This window comes from Eretmochelys imbricata, chromosome 14 (genome assembly GCF_965152235.1).
Source record: "Eretmochelys imbricata isolate rEreImb1 chromosome 14, rEreImb1.hap1, whole genome shotgun sequence".
In the NCBI taxonomy this organism is placed as follows: domain Eukaryota; kingdom Metazoa; phylum Chordata; order Testudines; family Cheloniidae; genus Eretmochelys; species Eretmochelys imbricata.
In genome coordinates, this window is record NC_135585.1 from 2539440 (window position 1) to 2552599 (window position 13160).

Below are 13160 nucleotides of genomic sequence, written 5' to 3' on the forward strand. Positions count from 1 at the left end.
AATTGTAAGCAGCTGGTGGCTAGGCTAATGGAATGGAATCTCCTAGTGAATTGCTCTTCCGGTAGCATCTCTGCTTGGTAGTGCAGGGGGTTTATTAAGAGTTAAGAAGTTGTTAGAATAGGTAACTAAAATCCAATTTATTGATTATCACCTCTAGTCCTACGTTTGCAAATGTTCCTTGACCAAGAAAAATTGCTTAGCCTATTGATGTTAATGCTTTGCCCATGAGCCATGGAGGAGCGCTTCTGTCTCGTGAATAAATTAGGTACCGTATAAGAAACTCTTTGGTGGTGGTGCAGCAGTTTAAGTCCCTAGCCTGTCATCTTAAAATGCCTGGGTTCAAATGCTAAATTGAGAAACGTATTAAATGAGTTTTGAAGAGGGTGGGAGGATAAACATTGCAAAAGTGCCATGAATCCCATGTTTCAGGAGAGACTTAGGAACTTTGGAGCATAAGTTCCATTAACATTTTTTAAAATGGAACTTAGGTGCTTCAGAAAATGTTTCCCTAGAAGAACAGCAGCCCATGTGACAAAACATCAGCTAAGCTGGTAAATGTTCAACAGAGATAGCTGTTCTGTATTTGGAATGAAGCAGGAGGATGTATCCATTTCATATGATGCTGTGTATGAAATATCAACTTTATCGCCAGTAATAAAGGAGGGTGCAAGGCAGCATTCGCTACTATTACATTTTTTCAAATCAACAGACCCCGGGTAACTTACACCCAAGAGTGTGAAGGAACTAGCTGAGGGGCTCTCCGAGCCAACTGCCAATGTTAATTTGTAAGAAATCTTGGAGTACTGGGGAAATTCTGAAGAATTAGAGGTCTGCACATACGTTTACAAAAGGATAAAAGGGATGCCCAAAGGACTATTGACTGGCTAACCTGATGTTGATCTCAGGTAAAATAATGGAATGATTAATTTGGAATCCTGTTAACAAAGAATTAATGGCTAAAAATACAATGAATGCCAATCTGCAGGTAGGTCTTGTCAAACAGACCCATTAATTTATCAAGATTACAGGTCTTGTTGATAAAGGCAGCAGTATTGACATAGTATACTTAGATTTCTCCAAGGCATTTGACTAAGTGCTTGTCCACACGGAGACTTAGTGTGCGGCAAACTGGGATGTAAATTTACAGCACACTAGACTGCCATGCATGAAAAGTTCTGTGGTGTACTTTGACAAGCCGCTATTTCAAAGCGAACTTTTAGTCCATGGTAGCAGGGCCATACAGTGACTTAGTGAGCTGTAGATTTACACACTGCCTCCAAGCGGACAAGCCCTTAGGACCACATGACATTTGTATTAAACTTGAATCATATGGAACTAACAGGACACACATTAGATGGATTAAAACCTGTCTCGCTGACAGATCTCAGAATGTAGTTGTTAATGAGTGATATCAATGAGCTGAGCTGTTTCTATCAGGGTCCAATAGGAACTTGGTCCAATGCTATTTTATATTGTTATCAACAAGCTAGACAATGATATAAAATCATTGTTGGTAAAGTTTGCAGATGACACGACGATTGGTGGTCAAGTAAAAAATGGGGACAGGTTACTATTCATGATCTGAATCACCTGGTTAAATGGTCACAATCCAACAAAATGTATGTTAATACAGCCATATGCAAGAAAGTACATCTAGGAACAAAGAATGCAGGCTATTACTTGCAGGATGGGAGACTGTGTACTGGAAACCAGTGACTTAGGTAGATAATCACCTCAACATGAGCTCTCAGTGCAATTCTGTGATGAAAAGACTAATGCAATCCTTGGATTAGCTTTAGCAGTGTGGAGTGTAAGGAACTCGATTTATTCAGTTTATCGAAGAGAAGACAAAGAGGTGACTTGACCACTGTGTCTAGGAATTACATGTGAAAAAGACTTTAAGTGGGGTGGGAGTGGGGCTTTTCAATCTTACCGTTAAAGCTGTAACAAGATCCAGTGGGAGGAAGCTGAAGTTGGACAAATTCAACCTTGAAATAAGATGTAATTTCCTAGCAGTAAGGGTGATAAAACATTGGAACATCTTATCAGGGGAATTGGTGGACTTGCCTTTCCTTGAAATCTTTAAAATGAGATTAGAAATCTTTCTAAAATATATGCTTTAATCCAGTTTCTGAGAGAAATTTTATGACCTGTGCTCGTTGGGGCAGCTAGCCTTAGAATCTGTGAATCTTCCTGTTCATCCTCTTCCTTCATAGGCCTTTGGAAGAACATGACTACGTTGCCCTTAACATGCTCATAAGACTTGAAGCTTTGCAATAAGATAAATATAATCAAATCCCATGCTTCAGGGCTTCAGCCCGTTGGCTGCAGGTGTCAGGAAGGAATTTTTCCCTTGAGGCACAATTTTTCAAATGTATTTGGGTGATGCCTTACTCTGAAGCATCAGAGATTGACCACAGCAGGAGATGTGAAGTGGTACAGAGAATCCTCTTTCCTAAATGTCTGGCTGATGTGGTACAGAGAATCCTCTTTCCTAAATGTCTGGCTGATGTGTCTTGCTTACATTCTTAGGATCAAACTGGTTGCCTGGGAATTTCCTCCAGGTTAAAATAGCAAAGACTTTAGGGGATTTACACCTTCCTCTGCGACATGGAGCCTTTCTCGGCTAGGGTCCTCTGGGTTTGTCTCACCTAATCAATTCCTTGCCATTTCAGGGGTCTCAGGCATTGGCCGCTTCTGTCCTCTGCCTGTGACACACAACAGTATGGTCTCTGTAGGACTGAAATGCTTTAGTCTAACTAAAGTAATTGGGATTAATATAGGGATATCTGAGTGAACTTTACTGACCTCTGATATGCGGGAGGTCAGAGCAGATGATCTAGTGGTCCCTTCTGGCCTTAAACACTATGAAAATATGAAAAACTTGTGAAATCAGCACTTTGCCAAGGATGATGCTGGTGTCAGGCATACTGGCAGTTTGGCCAGTGCTGACTTACCTCTTGCCTGAGTAACTTGCCTCATTTCAAGGGCATTAATTTCCCTTCTGTTATATACCCAAAAAAACACTGAATGTCTTTTGAGCAGTTGCTTGATAATTAGTCACTTCTGGTAGATTTCCGAGTCCCTCCCTCCATAAAACTTCTGTTACAGTGTAGAACTTAACAAGAATGAGCCCTAAGATCTTTCAGCAATTTCCCTATGTTTTTCCTTGGCTCATTGTATACATATCACCAGCACAAATGTGTCTGATCTGTGTACAACAGATCTCCTTAAACAAGGTAGCCATGCAAAACTCAGATCAGAGTAGGATTAATGCAGATAAGACCACCCTTCAACAGTACATGTTCTGACAAAATTTCCAAGTTTAGAATTCTGAAGAGAAGCTTTATCATGACCCTGTCAGTGTATCCGTGAGTTCGGACTTGCAGGACCCGTCAACAGGAGTAATTGATGAAGCATATTAGCATGCCTAATAGACTGGAAGCTAATCTTCGAAAGGACTTACTCAGCACCTTAAAAGTGTGTGCTTTAGGGTTATGTGTCATGTTAGAGCTGTGGATATTAATAAGACAGAAAAGAGAACATCACAGTTCATTTTAAAAAGTGTCTGTTCCTGTTCAAACAAGAGCAGGCACAGACTCGTTTTCTAGTTATGTAGATAGTTAATATCAACATTTCGTGAAGAGTTTTGTGTCTGCCAAACCGTGTAAGTACTAAGTAGCAGTCATACGGTGTCGCACGTGAGCAACAAGATGCCAGACTCCATCAATGCCAGTGGGAGTTCCATGTTTTCGTTACCTTTGAATTGTGCTAGAAATGTGCCAACTAACTACAGGTCTCACCGAGCAGAGGAGTTGTAATGTAACAAGTTCCTCCTACCAATTTACAGTCAGTCCAGGATTAAGTTATTTTTTCAGTTTATAAAAATACACCTGTTGTGCCTTATAAACACATGGGCCAAAAAGTAGAACATCAATACGTCTGCCTGCCTTTTAGATTACAGGGAATTTGGTCTTTGTATATAAGTAATATGCTGACTGCGATCGTGTGGTGTGTTGTGATTCTGGGCTACGGCTGATGTCACCACTTTGCATGAGCACGAACTGGCCTCCTGAGAACTGAAGAGCTATTGCATATTAACTAAGTCAGTTTGGTATCTCTATAAGTTGTCCATCCTCTAATAATCAGCTGTTCAGACTTCTCCCAGTATTATAGACTCATATCCCAGGATGACCTGTCTCTCACTTGTTTCTCCAGGCAAGCTTGGGACCTCGCAGTTGATATTTGCCTTTCCCAATTACCAACAATCATAGAGGAAGGAACTGCATTCCGGGTAAGTTACTGAGGCATTGAAATATGCTGTGTCCAGTTTAAGCCATTAGTCAATGTTCCAGCCCTATGAAATCTCCTTTTTTACTAAGACTTGAATTCTTGCGCCAAGGAACTAGGACTGGGTGGAGCTTACGTTTCCTGGGAGATCATAAACTACCAATCATCTCATTTAGAGGCATAGGATTAGGATCAGTTTAAAATCTTTCATTAGCCGATAACATTTCTGAATGAGTGAATGCACTTGGATTCAGAGACCTTACTTGTACAGGCATATGGAGTGATATGTGCAGATATACTTTAGAACTCTTTCTTAGTGAGATGTCATAATTAAGTTGGGGTGAGGGTTTCTTCTGTTCAATGCCAGTTTTTATTAGTTTAAAAATTGGTGGGGAGGAAGAAATTCTAACTGGCAGAAACACGTAGATTCTAGGTCTGGCCTCTGGCATTTCGGAAAACTCAGCAAAGTGAGCTTTCTACTAATACAGCACACCACTGTGATTTTTACAATTCAATAATTTTTAATAACCATGTAGAAACCTGCAAAAATGAATTGTTTAATGGAGGTGTCTTCAGATAATACGGAGCAAAGTCGTACTCGGTAAGTTTGGGGTATTTTACACCATTTCTTTAAAACAGGAAGTGACTTGGTAAAAATGGTCTCATTAATGAGATTCACTACATCTGTTGTTGCCCTTTCACTTATCTCAAGCAGCGAAGAGCCTGAATGTTTTAACATAAAATTTGGCCCATATTCCTTTAGATGGGATGGGTTTCTCTTGATGTTCCTCTGATGCCTCCTGAATGGAAACCTTTTAATAATGACTATTACAGTCTGGTTGGTCGTAATGTTCTGATAGACTCGAGGATGAACTACATTATAGTCACTGGAGGAAAGTAAATATGGGTTTCCTATATGGGATTATTTTGGTTTTTGAGGTACCTATGGCAGTTTTCAACTCCAAGAACATAAGAGACTCTGACAAAAGGAAAACCCCGTCTTTCCCAGCTAACGTTTTTATTTGCTCTTAACCCCAGTTTTCTTTCTCATCTGATCTATCTCCTCCTTTTCCAGGAACAGACGTAGGTGTTTTTTACTTTTTCGTGCTCTGTTTCAATGACCTTTCCCAAAAACTTATTTAATCAATCTGACCCATTGTTTGAAATAGTTCTACCTAAATTCCCTGCCTACTCCTAGTTTCATAATTTTTAGATGATGAATGATACATTTAATTTTTGATTAGTGATAAGTTGTTGTCATCCATGTTTAAAAACAAATCTAAAGAAGCACCGATACATTTATACCTCACTCTGAGATTCCCAGTGTGTTTCTGTATTGTCAGTCTCTCTTGACTGTAAGCTTCTCAGAGTGGGATGGTGGTGCCTTTGGTAACCTCCACAGAAGATTATCTCCGCAGCAGTTTGACTGGACCTGAGAGGGAGCAGGTTGCTGTCAGAAAGGCCAGAAAGACGGTGGGTATGTCTGCACTGCAACAAAACCCCCGTGGCTGGCTCACGTCACCTGACTTGGGCTCACGAGGCACAGGCTTTGGGGCTATAAAGCTGTAGTGTAGATGTTCGGGCGTCTCAGAGCCTGGGCTCCAGCTCAAGCCCAAACAGCCGCTCTGTAATTTTATAGCCCTGCAGTCCGAGACCCAGAGACCGAGTCAGAGGACTTAGGCCAGCTGCGGTGTTTTATTGCAGTGCAGAAATGCCTGGAGATTGCTGTAATCAAGACAGAAGAAACAGGTCTGGATGAAAGTTGAAGTGTTGTGGACAGAGATAAATGGGAGACAAACCGCAAGGCTTTTTTCTAGGGATAGGATCCTAATGTAAGTTTATAAGAAAAGCAATATAGCTACATAGCAAAGCTGTATCTCAGCAGGTATAGCAGGATCTGATCTGCAATGCATCCAGATCCATTACAGTGACTGGCTGAGAGCCCAGTGTGGATTTATGAGAATAAAGTACTGCATTTGCTAGACTCCTTTTGTGATTGAGCTGGTTCAGAGAGAGTAACTCTGATGACAATATGCAAATTTGTGTGGTGTTAAACTAGCTATTCCCATGCAAACTAAATGGCCGTTAAAGTTGAAACAAACTATCAGAAGAGAAATCTTTGCCTAGCCCTATTGCAGGTAGTTTGACTTTCAGGACAGGCAGTTTGAATAGATTCCAGAATATAACCTCAAATGTGTCCTAGGATATGGGTCTTGAATGATACTAAGTATCCAGGGTGTGGGGGTATAACTTTTCGTTTACATTTGGATTTCAGCCTTCCACACACACGTGGAATAAAACCACTTTTTACAGTAGTGCCTTTGCATTCCATGCATAGTATCAAACTGCATTTTCTCAGTAGATTTACTGGCTGAAGTTGTATCCAAGTGCCTGAATGCAGCACAAACACTTCGAGTCTTTTGGGGGTGAAGCTGGTAAATGCTCACCCACCCTTTAATCCCCTTCTCTTTTCTGTGCATGCTCTGTATTCTAAAATAGCAATAAATGTAATCGCCCGCATTCTGGCCTGCAGTGTCCCCTGCTATTGCAGTTCTGTGACACTGCTCTGTTAGTGCACATAATATGCCACTGTGGCAGTCCTGGGCTTCTGAAAACTGCCTGCTAGTTGGGCTGACTTACAGTGAAGAGTGGGCATGTTTCAGGGGTGAGATGAGATAAATATCCACCAGGGACTAGGTAAGAAGTCAGCAAACTCTATTCACTTTACAACCTAAGCAAGACAATCAGAAGTGAAAACAAGTCATCCTCCAAGCTCCAGTCAATGCTGCGTTTTATGTCTGATGTGGCCAAGGCTGGCTGTATAGGTTGCAAGAGGAAGGAGGGTGTTGCTTAGTCAAACAGACATAAAGAAGGTGAAGCTTATTTTTTCAGTTTGGGAGGGGGTGGAAGGGGCTTAGCTTTCTACTGCGAAGCTTTGACAAATGATTGAAATGGAAAGACAGTTGAACATCCTTGATCCATCCCTTGTTTTCTAAATAAACATTCTGCTCTCCAACCTCTGCGACAAGGTTAGCTGCTGCCAGCCAATGCTAATCCTATAAGAAATTCTTGTTTAATGCAGGGCGGGGGTAAGTTTTATTAAGGTTAATCAGTCTGTTTCATAACAGGGCTGACAGAAACCGCAATCAGTGTCTCAGATGTCAAATGCTCCAGTGAGAGTCAGAGGATTACTGAGCTACCATTTGTACTCTGGTCTTTTTGGCCACTGTGGGTTTAGTTTCCAGTCCAGCTCTGGATAAAGTAATTGATAATCTCTTCTTCAGGGCTGTTTTATTTCAAAAGCATATAATAAAAAACATAAGCCACTGACTTCTGAGTATTCTCCTCTAGTCAAAGCTGGAAAAAGAGGGTTATCTGCTTGGGAGGAACCTATAGTCTAGGCGCATTCTTACAGGGAGGAAGCACGTTGGAGTTGCGTGTGCATGCTCGCTTGAATGTGCTTGGAAGATTTTTTCCCAACCGAGTTCTATTCTGGAAGATGATGTGTCCTATTGCTGGCCCTTTCTCACAGCCCATTTGTATTGCAAGCCTTGTGCGACATAAGTTAAAAAGAATAGTTCTTCCAAGAGAATCTAGAGCAGGGGATCCTGCCATGCTGACTGGCAAGTAGTCATGAACCCCTCAGTGTCACAGCTGAGTTAAATGGCAATGCATTTTGTGCTAATGCTTTACATCTTCCTGGTCCCACAGGGATTAGAATTAAATCCCAGACAAATGACTGATTTCCCCTGCAAAGAGAAATTAAGAGTATTGAAAATCCATGAGTGTCAAGATGAACTTGCCCCTTTAAGCCTACCCCACTCGCAACTATCAAGTACAAACTGATGATACCCTGCACTTACCCTATATAGCATTTTCCACCTGAAGATCTGAAAGCACTTTACAATGAGGAAATGCCACTTCCGGTGTCTCCACTTTCTAAAACTAAGTGTGCACTGATCTGATCTGAATGAGAGTCTCCAGCAGCCATGAGTTGCTCCTGCACTTTGTGATGGGTTACTCCCAGCACACAATAATAGGATTATAGGTTTAGATCAAAGGAGTTGTCTGAAATTGTAGGGTGGACTGCCTCCCACATCTATTCTCCTTTAGGAAGGGTGTGTGGTGTAGAAAGGTAATTTATAAAGAGGAATTTAGGAGTGTCTAACTCATTTACTTCTTTGCCTCTTGTGATGCTTAGTTCCTAACCTCATTCATAAAGCAGTCAGTGTAAATGTACTGTCTCTTTGCCTCTCACTTTATATTCTGTACACAGACACACATTGCAATCTGAAACAGGCACCAATAACCTCAGTCTAATATGCCACAAAAATGGCAAATCTCAGACTCTGAGTAGACTGTGCATTTCTTTTGTTGATCTATAGGGACGCCTGGGCGGTCACCCTGTTTATAGGACCACCAGAGTAACACTTTTTGCTACTCGGAGTATTTAGCACTTCCACTCCTCTTTTTTTGGTTATCCTTCACACCATTTCCCTTGTGTCTAGGCTGCTGGAGACCAGCACAGTTCTCACTACAAATGCTTGAAAAGGGCAGTGTAACTATGGAATAATTGTCAGAACATAAAGCAGTTGTTCTATTAACTCTCTTTAACTCTGTGGTCCTTTTGAGTAGTTTTCTATCAGAACACAGCCATTGTTATTGTTTTTAACCCAGTGTATGTATATCTCAGATTTAGAGAAAACTCCCCTACATTTTTTAGATGTTGCTACTCTGCACAAATTATCCACCAAATGTGATTAATTCCAGATTCCTTTGTTTAGGTTGGACCTGTGTACAGTAATCTCAAATGTTTTCCAAGAGCTGAGCAGTGTTTTCAGCCTTTTTTCCCCATAATAGCATCTCCTCTTGGATTCCGTTCTGTAGTACTCCGCAAGTCAGTTCCAGGCTTATTTCCCTACATTGCTACTATCTTACCCATTGAATCAGGGAATTCATTATTATAAATAGTTGTTTGCAGACTTGAAGCCCTTAGATACTCTGCCGCTCACCACCAGAATCAGTGGATGTGAGGGAATGAAGGGATTTTTTTATATAAAGGGAAACCCTCCATACAGCCCCAAAACTGCATCTTTGAATCACCAGCCTTTATCAGAGGAGCTGTAAGCCAGCCCAGGGAGCATGAGACAGGGTCACACGTCTTTTTCATTCTTGCTCGCTTATTTTTTACCTTGGACTTGGCAAGGCAGAGTGGAACTGCCTCTACAGGAAGATAAATTACCTGCTGCTATCTCTACTCTGCATGTGGAAAACCATGTTCATATTTTCCAAAAAAGCTTTTTACTCAAGAGATCTTCTTCCCCCACCTTATTCCTCCTTTTCCCCTGCCCTTTTTTAAAACAAATGTTTATATCAGGGGAAGCTGGCATATTTCCTGTGCTTTGTGAGGGTGCACGAGATCAGTGTTTGAGAAATCCTTGTTAGTAGTTATGTGCCTTAATTGAAAGGAATAGCTAGGAACAACACACAATACTGGTTAATTGATGCCAAAGCCTGCAGTCTCACTTGGTCGAGGGCAGACAAACATCACACAGGTGCACACCCTCATAAAGAGGACAGCGCAAAACTCACTTTCCTATTCTCGTTCCAACAGCACAGCCCATTCTTTGCTGAGCAGCTGACAGCATTCCAGGTGTGGCTAACGATGGGAGTGGAGAACCGGAACCCGCCAGAACAGCTTCCAATAGTTCTGCAGGTGAGTCGCCTTGGCACAGGCCAGGTAGTGAGCTAAGCTAGCTGGCATTGCTGAGACGCATGGGCACTCATGAGTATGTGTTTACGTGCATGTCTTTCCCTGCCTGCCTAGTGCTATGCTCTCAGCCAGATGGTGTTTGGGTACATAAATTACGTGGGCTCATTCAGGACTAATTGAACCTGATTGTGTGTTTGCTAGACCCTTGCTGATAAAGACACATTTGTCTTCCCTCTTTGTCCCCTCACCAGTACACCTTCAGAGAAGCATAAATTCTTGCTGCAGTCTAGTAGCACTTCAACAGCATCAAGCTCCCTCGCCCTCTCCTATTCAGCTGTGAATCAGCAAAGCTTTTTCACAGAATGATGCACTTGCTGTCCTGCTTCCTCCCTTATCTTCCCATTGTACCTGCCAGCTCTGGGAGGCAGGGACATTGTCTTCTTTCTAGATTTGCAAAGCAGGTGCTGCTGCAGTCTAAGTGACTAATGAATGGTTCCTGTATCTGTCCCCTAACAGGGAAAGAGGGGACAGATACAGGAACAATTACAGGAGAGTGTTCAAAGTATCACACTGCAGGTGTATTGGGAAGTAGCACAAGCCTGAGGCTCAGAAGGCCACCGCTGCTCCTCTGCACTCCTTCCTATCTGCTTGGGATGGTCTGAGTTCATCTACAGAAAGGGAAAAAATTAGTTTCAGAGTGAACTCTGGGGAACCCTAGGGTCTCATCTTAAACCAAGTTTCCTGGGGAGCAAAGGCAGAATGCCCACCTCCACCCCCAGATGCATGCTCATATACCCCCAAATGCAAATCCTCATGAAGGCAGCTTTGGTCACCTTTCCCTTAGGTAGAAAAATATAGATTCCCGCCCTCTCAAAGGAATGGGGTCCTAGTCTTCCACATGTCCAAGGGCAGCTGCTTTCCATCCCCATAATGGAAAAAGATTCACCTTCCCTCTGACAGCCACTAATGTGCCCCATGACAGACAGCACCATCAATCTTTCTGAGACCAAATCTTAATTTTTCTGAGCCTCCAGAGGCTGAGATAAGTTGGAAAAGGAGATGTGCTGTTTATCTCTGTCACTGCAATGGAAGCAGGCATTATGCATTATGTCCACTGCCTTCCACTGAATTAGTTGGCACTAGGAAGCTCTTCTGGTAATTAATCTTGCAACAGTATTGAGATCTCACCTGGTTCAGGACTATGCTTCCATCACCTCAAAGGGTGAGACTAGGGTAGAGCAACATGGCCAGTGTAAATGTTAAAACATTGATATGTAAGGAGGGTAAATTTGTTCACACACTGCTTTATAAACGGGGATTGTTGTTTGAGTTGTGACGTGTCGGTGAATGATTGGGAGGGGGAAAGGTGCACATTTCAACCCCCTCTTGAATGCTGCGTTGCGTAGATCTTATGTCTACGGAACTGCACCCCTGTGGCCTAAAGTAGTACATTGCTGCGAATGTATCCCCGGAGAGAGGGACATGTGAGTGCCACAGGCATGGTGCCAGACGTGAAACCTGGTTCTGCCGAGGACAGGAAAACAGGCCTTTTGTAAATGGTCTTTTATTGACTTATAAAAATTGCAGTCCATTTAGAATCACTGCTCTCTCGGGGGAAGATCTGACAAAGCCAGATTTCTGCTTCAGAGGAAAGTGAGAGGAGAACTTTACAAAGAGAAAAGATAGCTCATTCAGTCTGAGTCTGAAACAAGCCTGAGCAGTAGATTCGTAATCCTTGCTGAGGCACTTCTTTTCCAGGCTGTGAAAGTGCAAATGGACAGGATTAACACTTGCCCCATTGAGGTAAACAGAGATGCAGAGTGAGTTTTTGTTTCGTGCCGTGTTGCCCTGTAATAATGGCAGCTGTGCTGCCGCATTGACCTGATTTCTTCTATCCTACATTACTGTGGAGCTTTAATGTTAAAGCCTGGACCCCGTTATCCATTAATTATCCTCCCATGCCTAGGCTGTGCTGCAACTTGCATGCTCAGACTTCCTTGGCTTTTTCAGATCCACTTCCCTCCTTATAGGCTTGGTGCTCCAGATTTGAAAATGCTGCTTGCTTCTAACCTTGAGCAGGGCTCTCTGTTGCTGGACAGCTATTGAGCGTTATGTGTAGTTGTTTGATCTAACAAACCAAACTGATTTGTAATCCAGACCTCCAAATGCCCCTGCAACCCTTCTCTTCTAGTGAGAAATAATATTGTATCCTTTTAGGGAATGGAGAGATTACTCTGGTGCAGCTGGTATGGAGATGCAGTTCTTATTGCAATATCTCCCTCCTGGTTTCTTTTAAGCTCATATCATTATTGTCACATGGCTCTTGTGTCCATATCACTTTTGTCTTCAGGTCATTGTGTTGCTTTGCTTCAGGAAAGTGGATGTGCATAAAAGAGACCCAGATACTTTTCTCAGATAATGAATTGCAAGTTTAATTAAATCTTGGAGATATTTTATTTTATACATGCTTCTGTGATATTAACAGCAGTAAGATACATTTGCATGCTCCTTTAGAAACCCGTTTAAAATTGCATCTAATTTTTTTACTGTCTTTGACAGAATTTGTGGATTTATTTAATTCTTATGAAAGGGAATAATATGCACAGCATACCTGCTTGCAGCTTTCTCTGCCAATGCACCTTACACCTAACCTGCCCCACCCTCTCTTACTTTCAGTCCTGCCCTGCCCCACCCTCTCTAATCTCTGCTACTGTCTAAAACCACGCTCCCTGTTACTAATGCCAGGCCTCTTCTGAGCACACTGCTAATTGTGCCAAATTATATCGAGGTTTTATGGTGTAGACAGATGCCAGCTAGGGTGTGATGACCGAAGTCCTTTCTCTTTTGACCTATATTGGGACTGAAGCATTATTGAGAGGTGAAAGGTCAGTATGCTCTCTGTAGCCTCACAAAATGGAAGACCACCAAATAATGCGGGGGAGCGAAGGGGCAAATTGTGGAGCCAAATCAGGGAGCTTCTGCCATGGTACATACTGGGGATATTACTCATTTTAAACAGAGGATTAAGCATTGCATTCCAAAATCTTACATCTGGTAAAGAGATTCACGACTGGAGGTCTCAGTCTGTGCATATTTCACACAACACTAAATGTAAGCCAGTAGAATTACTCATTATCGGCATCAGATTCTGTTTTAA

General features: G+C 42.2%; 1 protein-coding gene across 3 annotated transcripts in view; it reads left to right on the plus strand.

Moving 5' to 3' along the window:
- Positions 1-13160, plus strand: part of RPTOR (regulatory associated protein of MTOR complex 1) — a 308191-nt gene that overhangs the window by 193947 nt on the left and 101084 nt on the right. For all 3 annotated transcript variants that reach the window (XM_077833284.1, XM_077833285.1, XM_077833286.1), the window contains exons 10-11: positions 4219-4294; positions 9905-10006. In XM_077833284.1, the coding sequence (XP_077689410.1) occupies positions 4219-4294; positions 9905-10006 (178 nt within the window). The remainder of the gene's footprint in view (positions 1-4218; positions 4295-9904; positions 10007-13160) is intronic.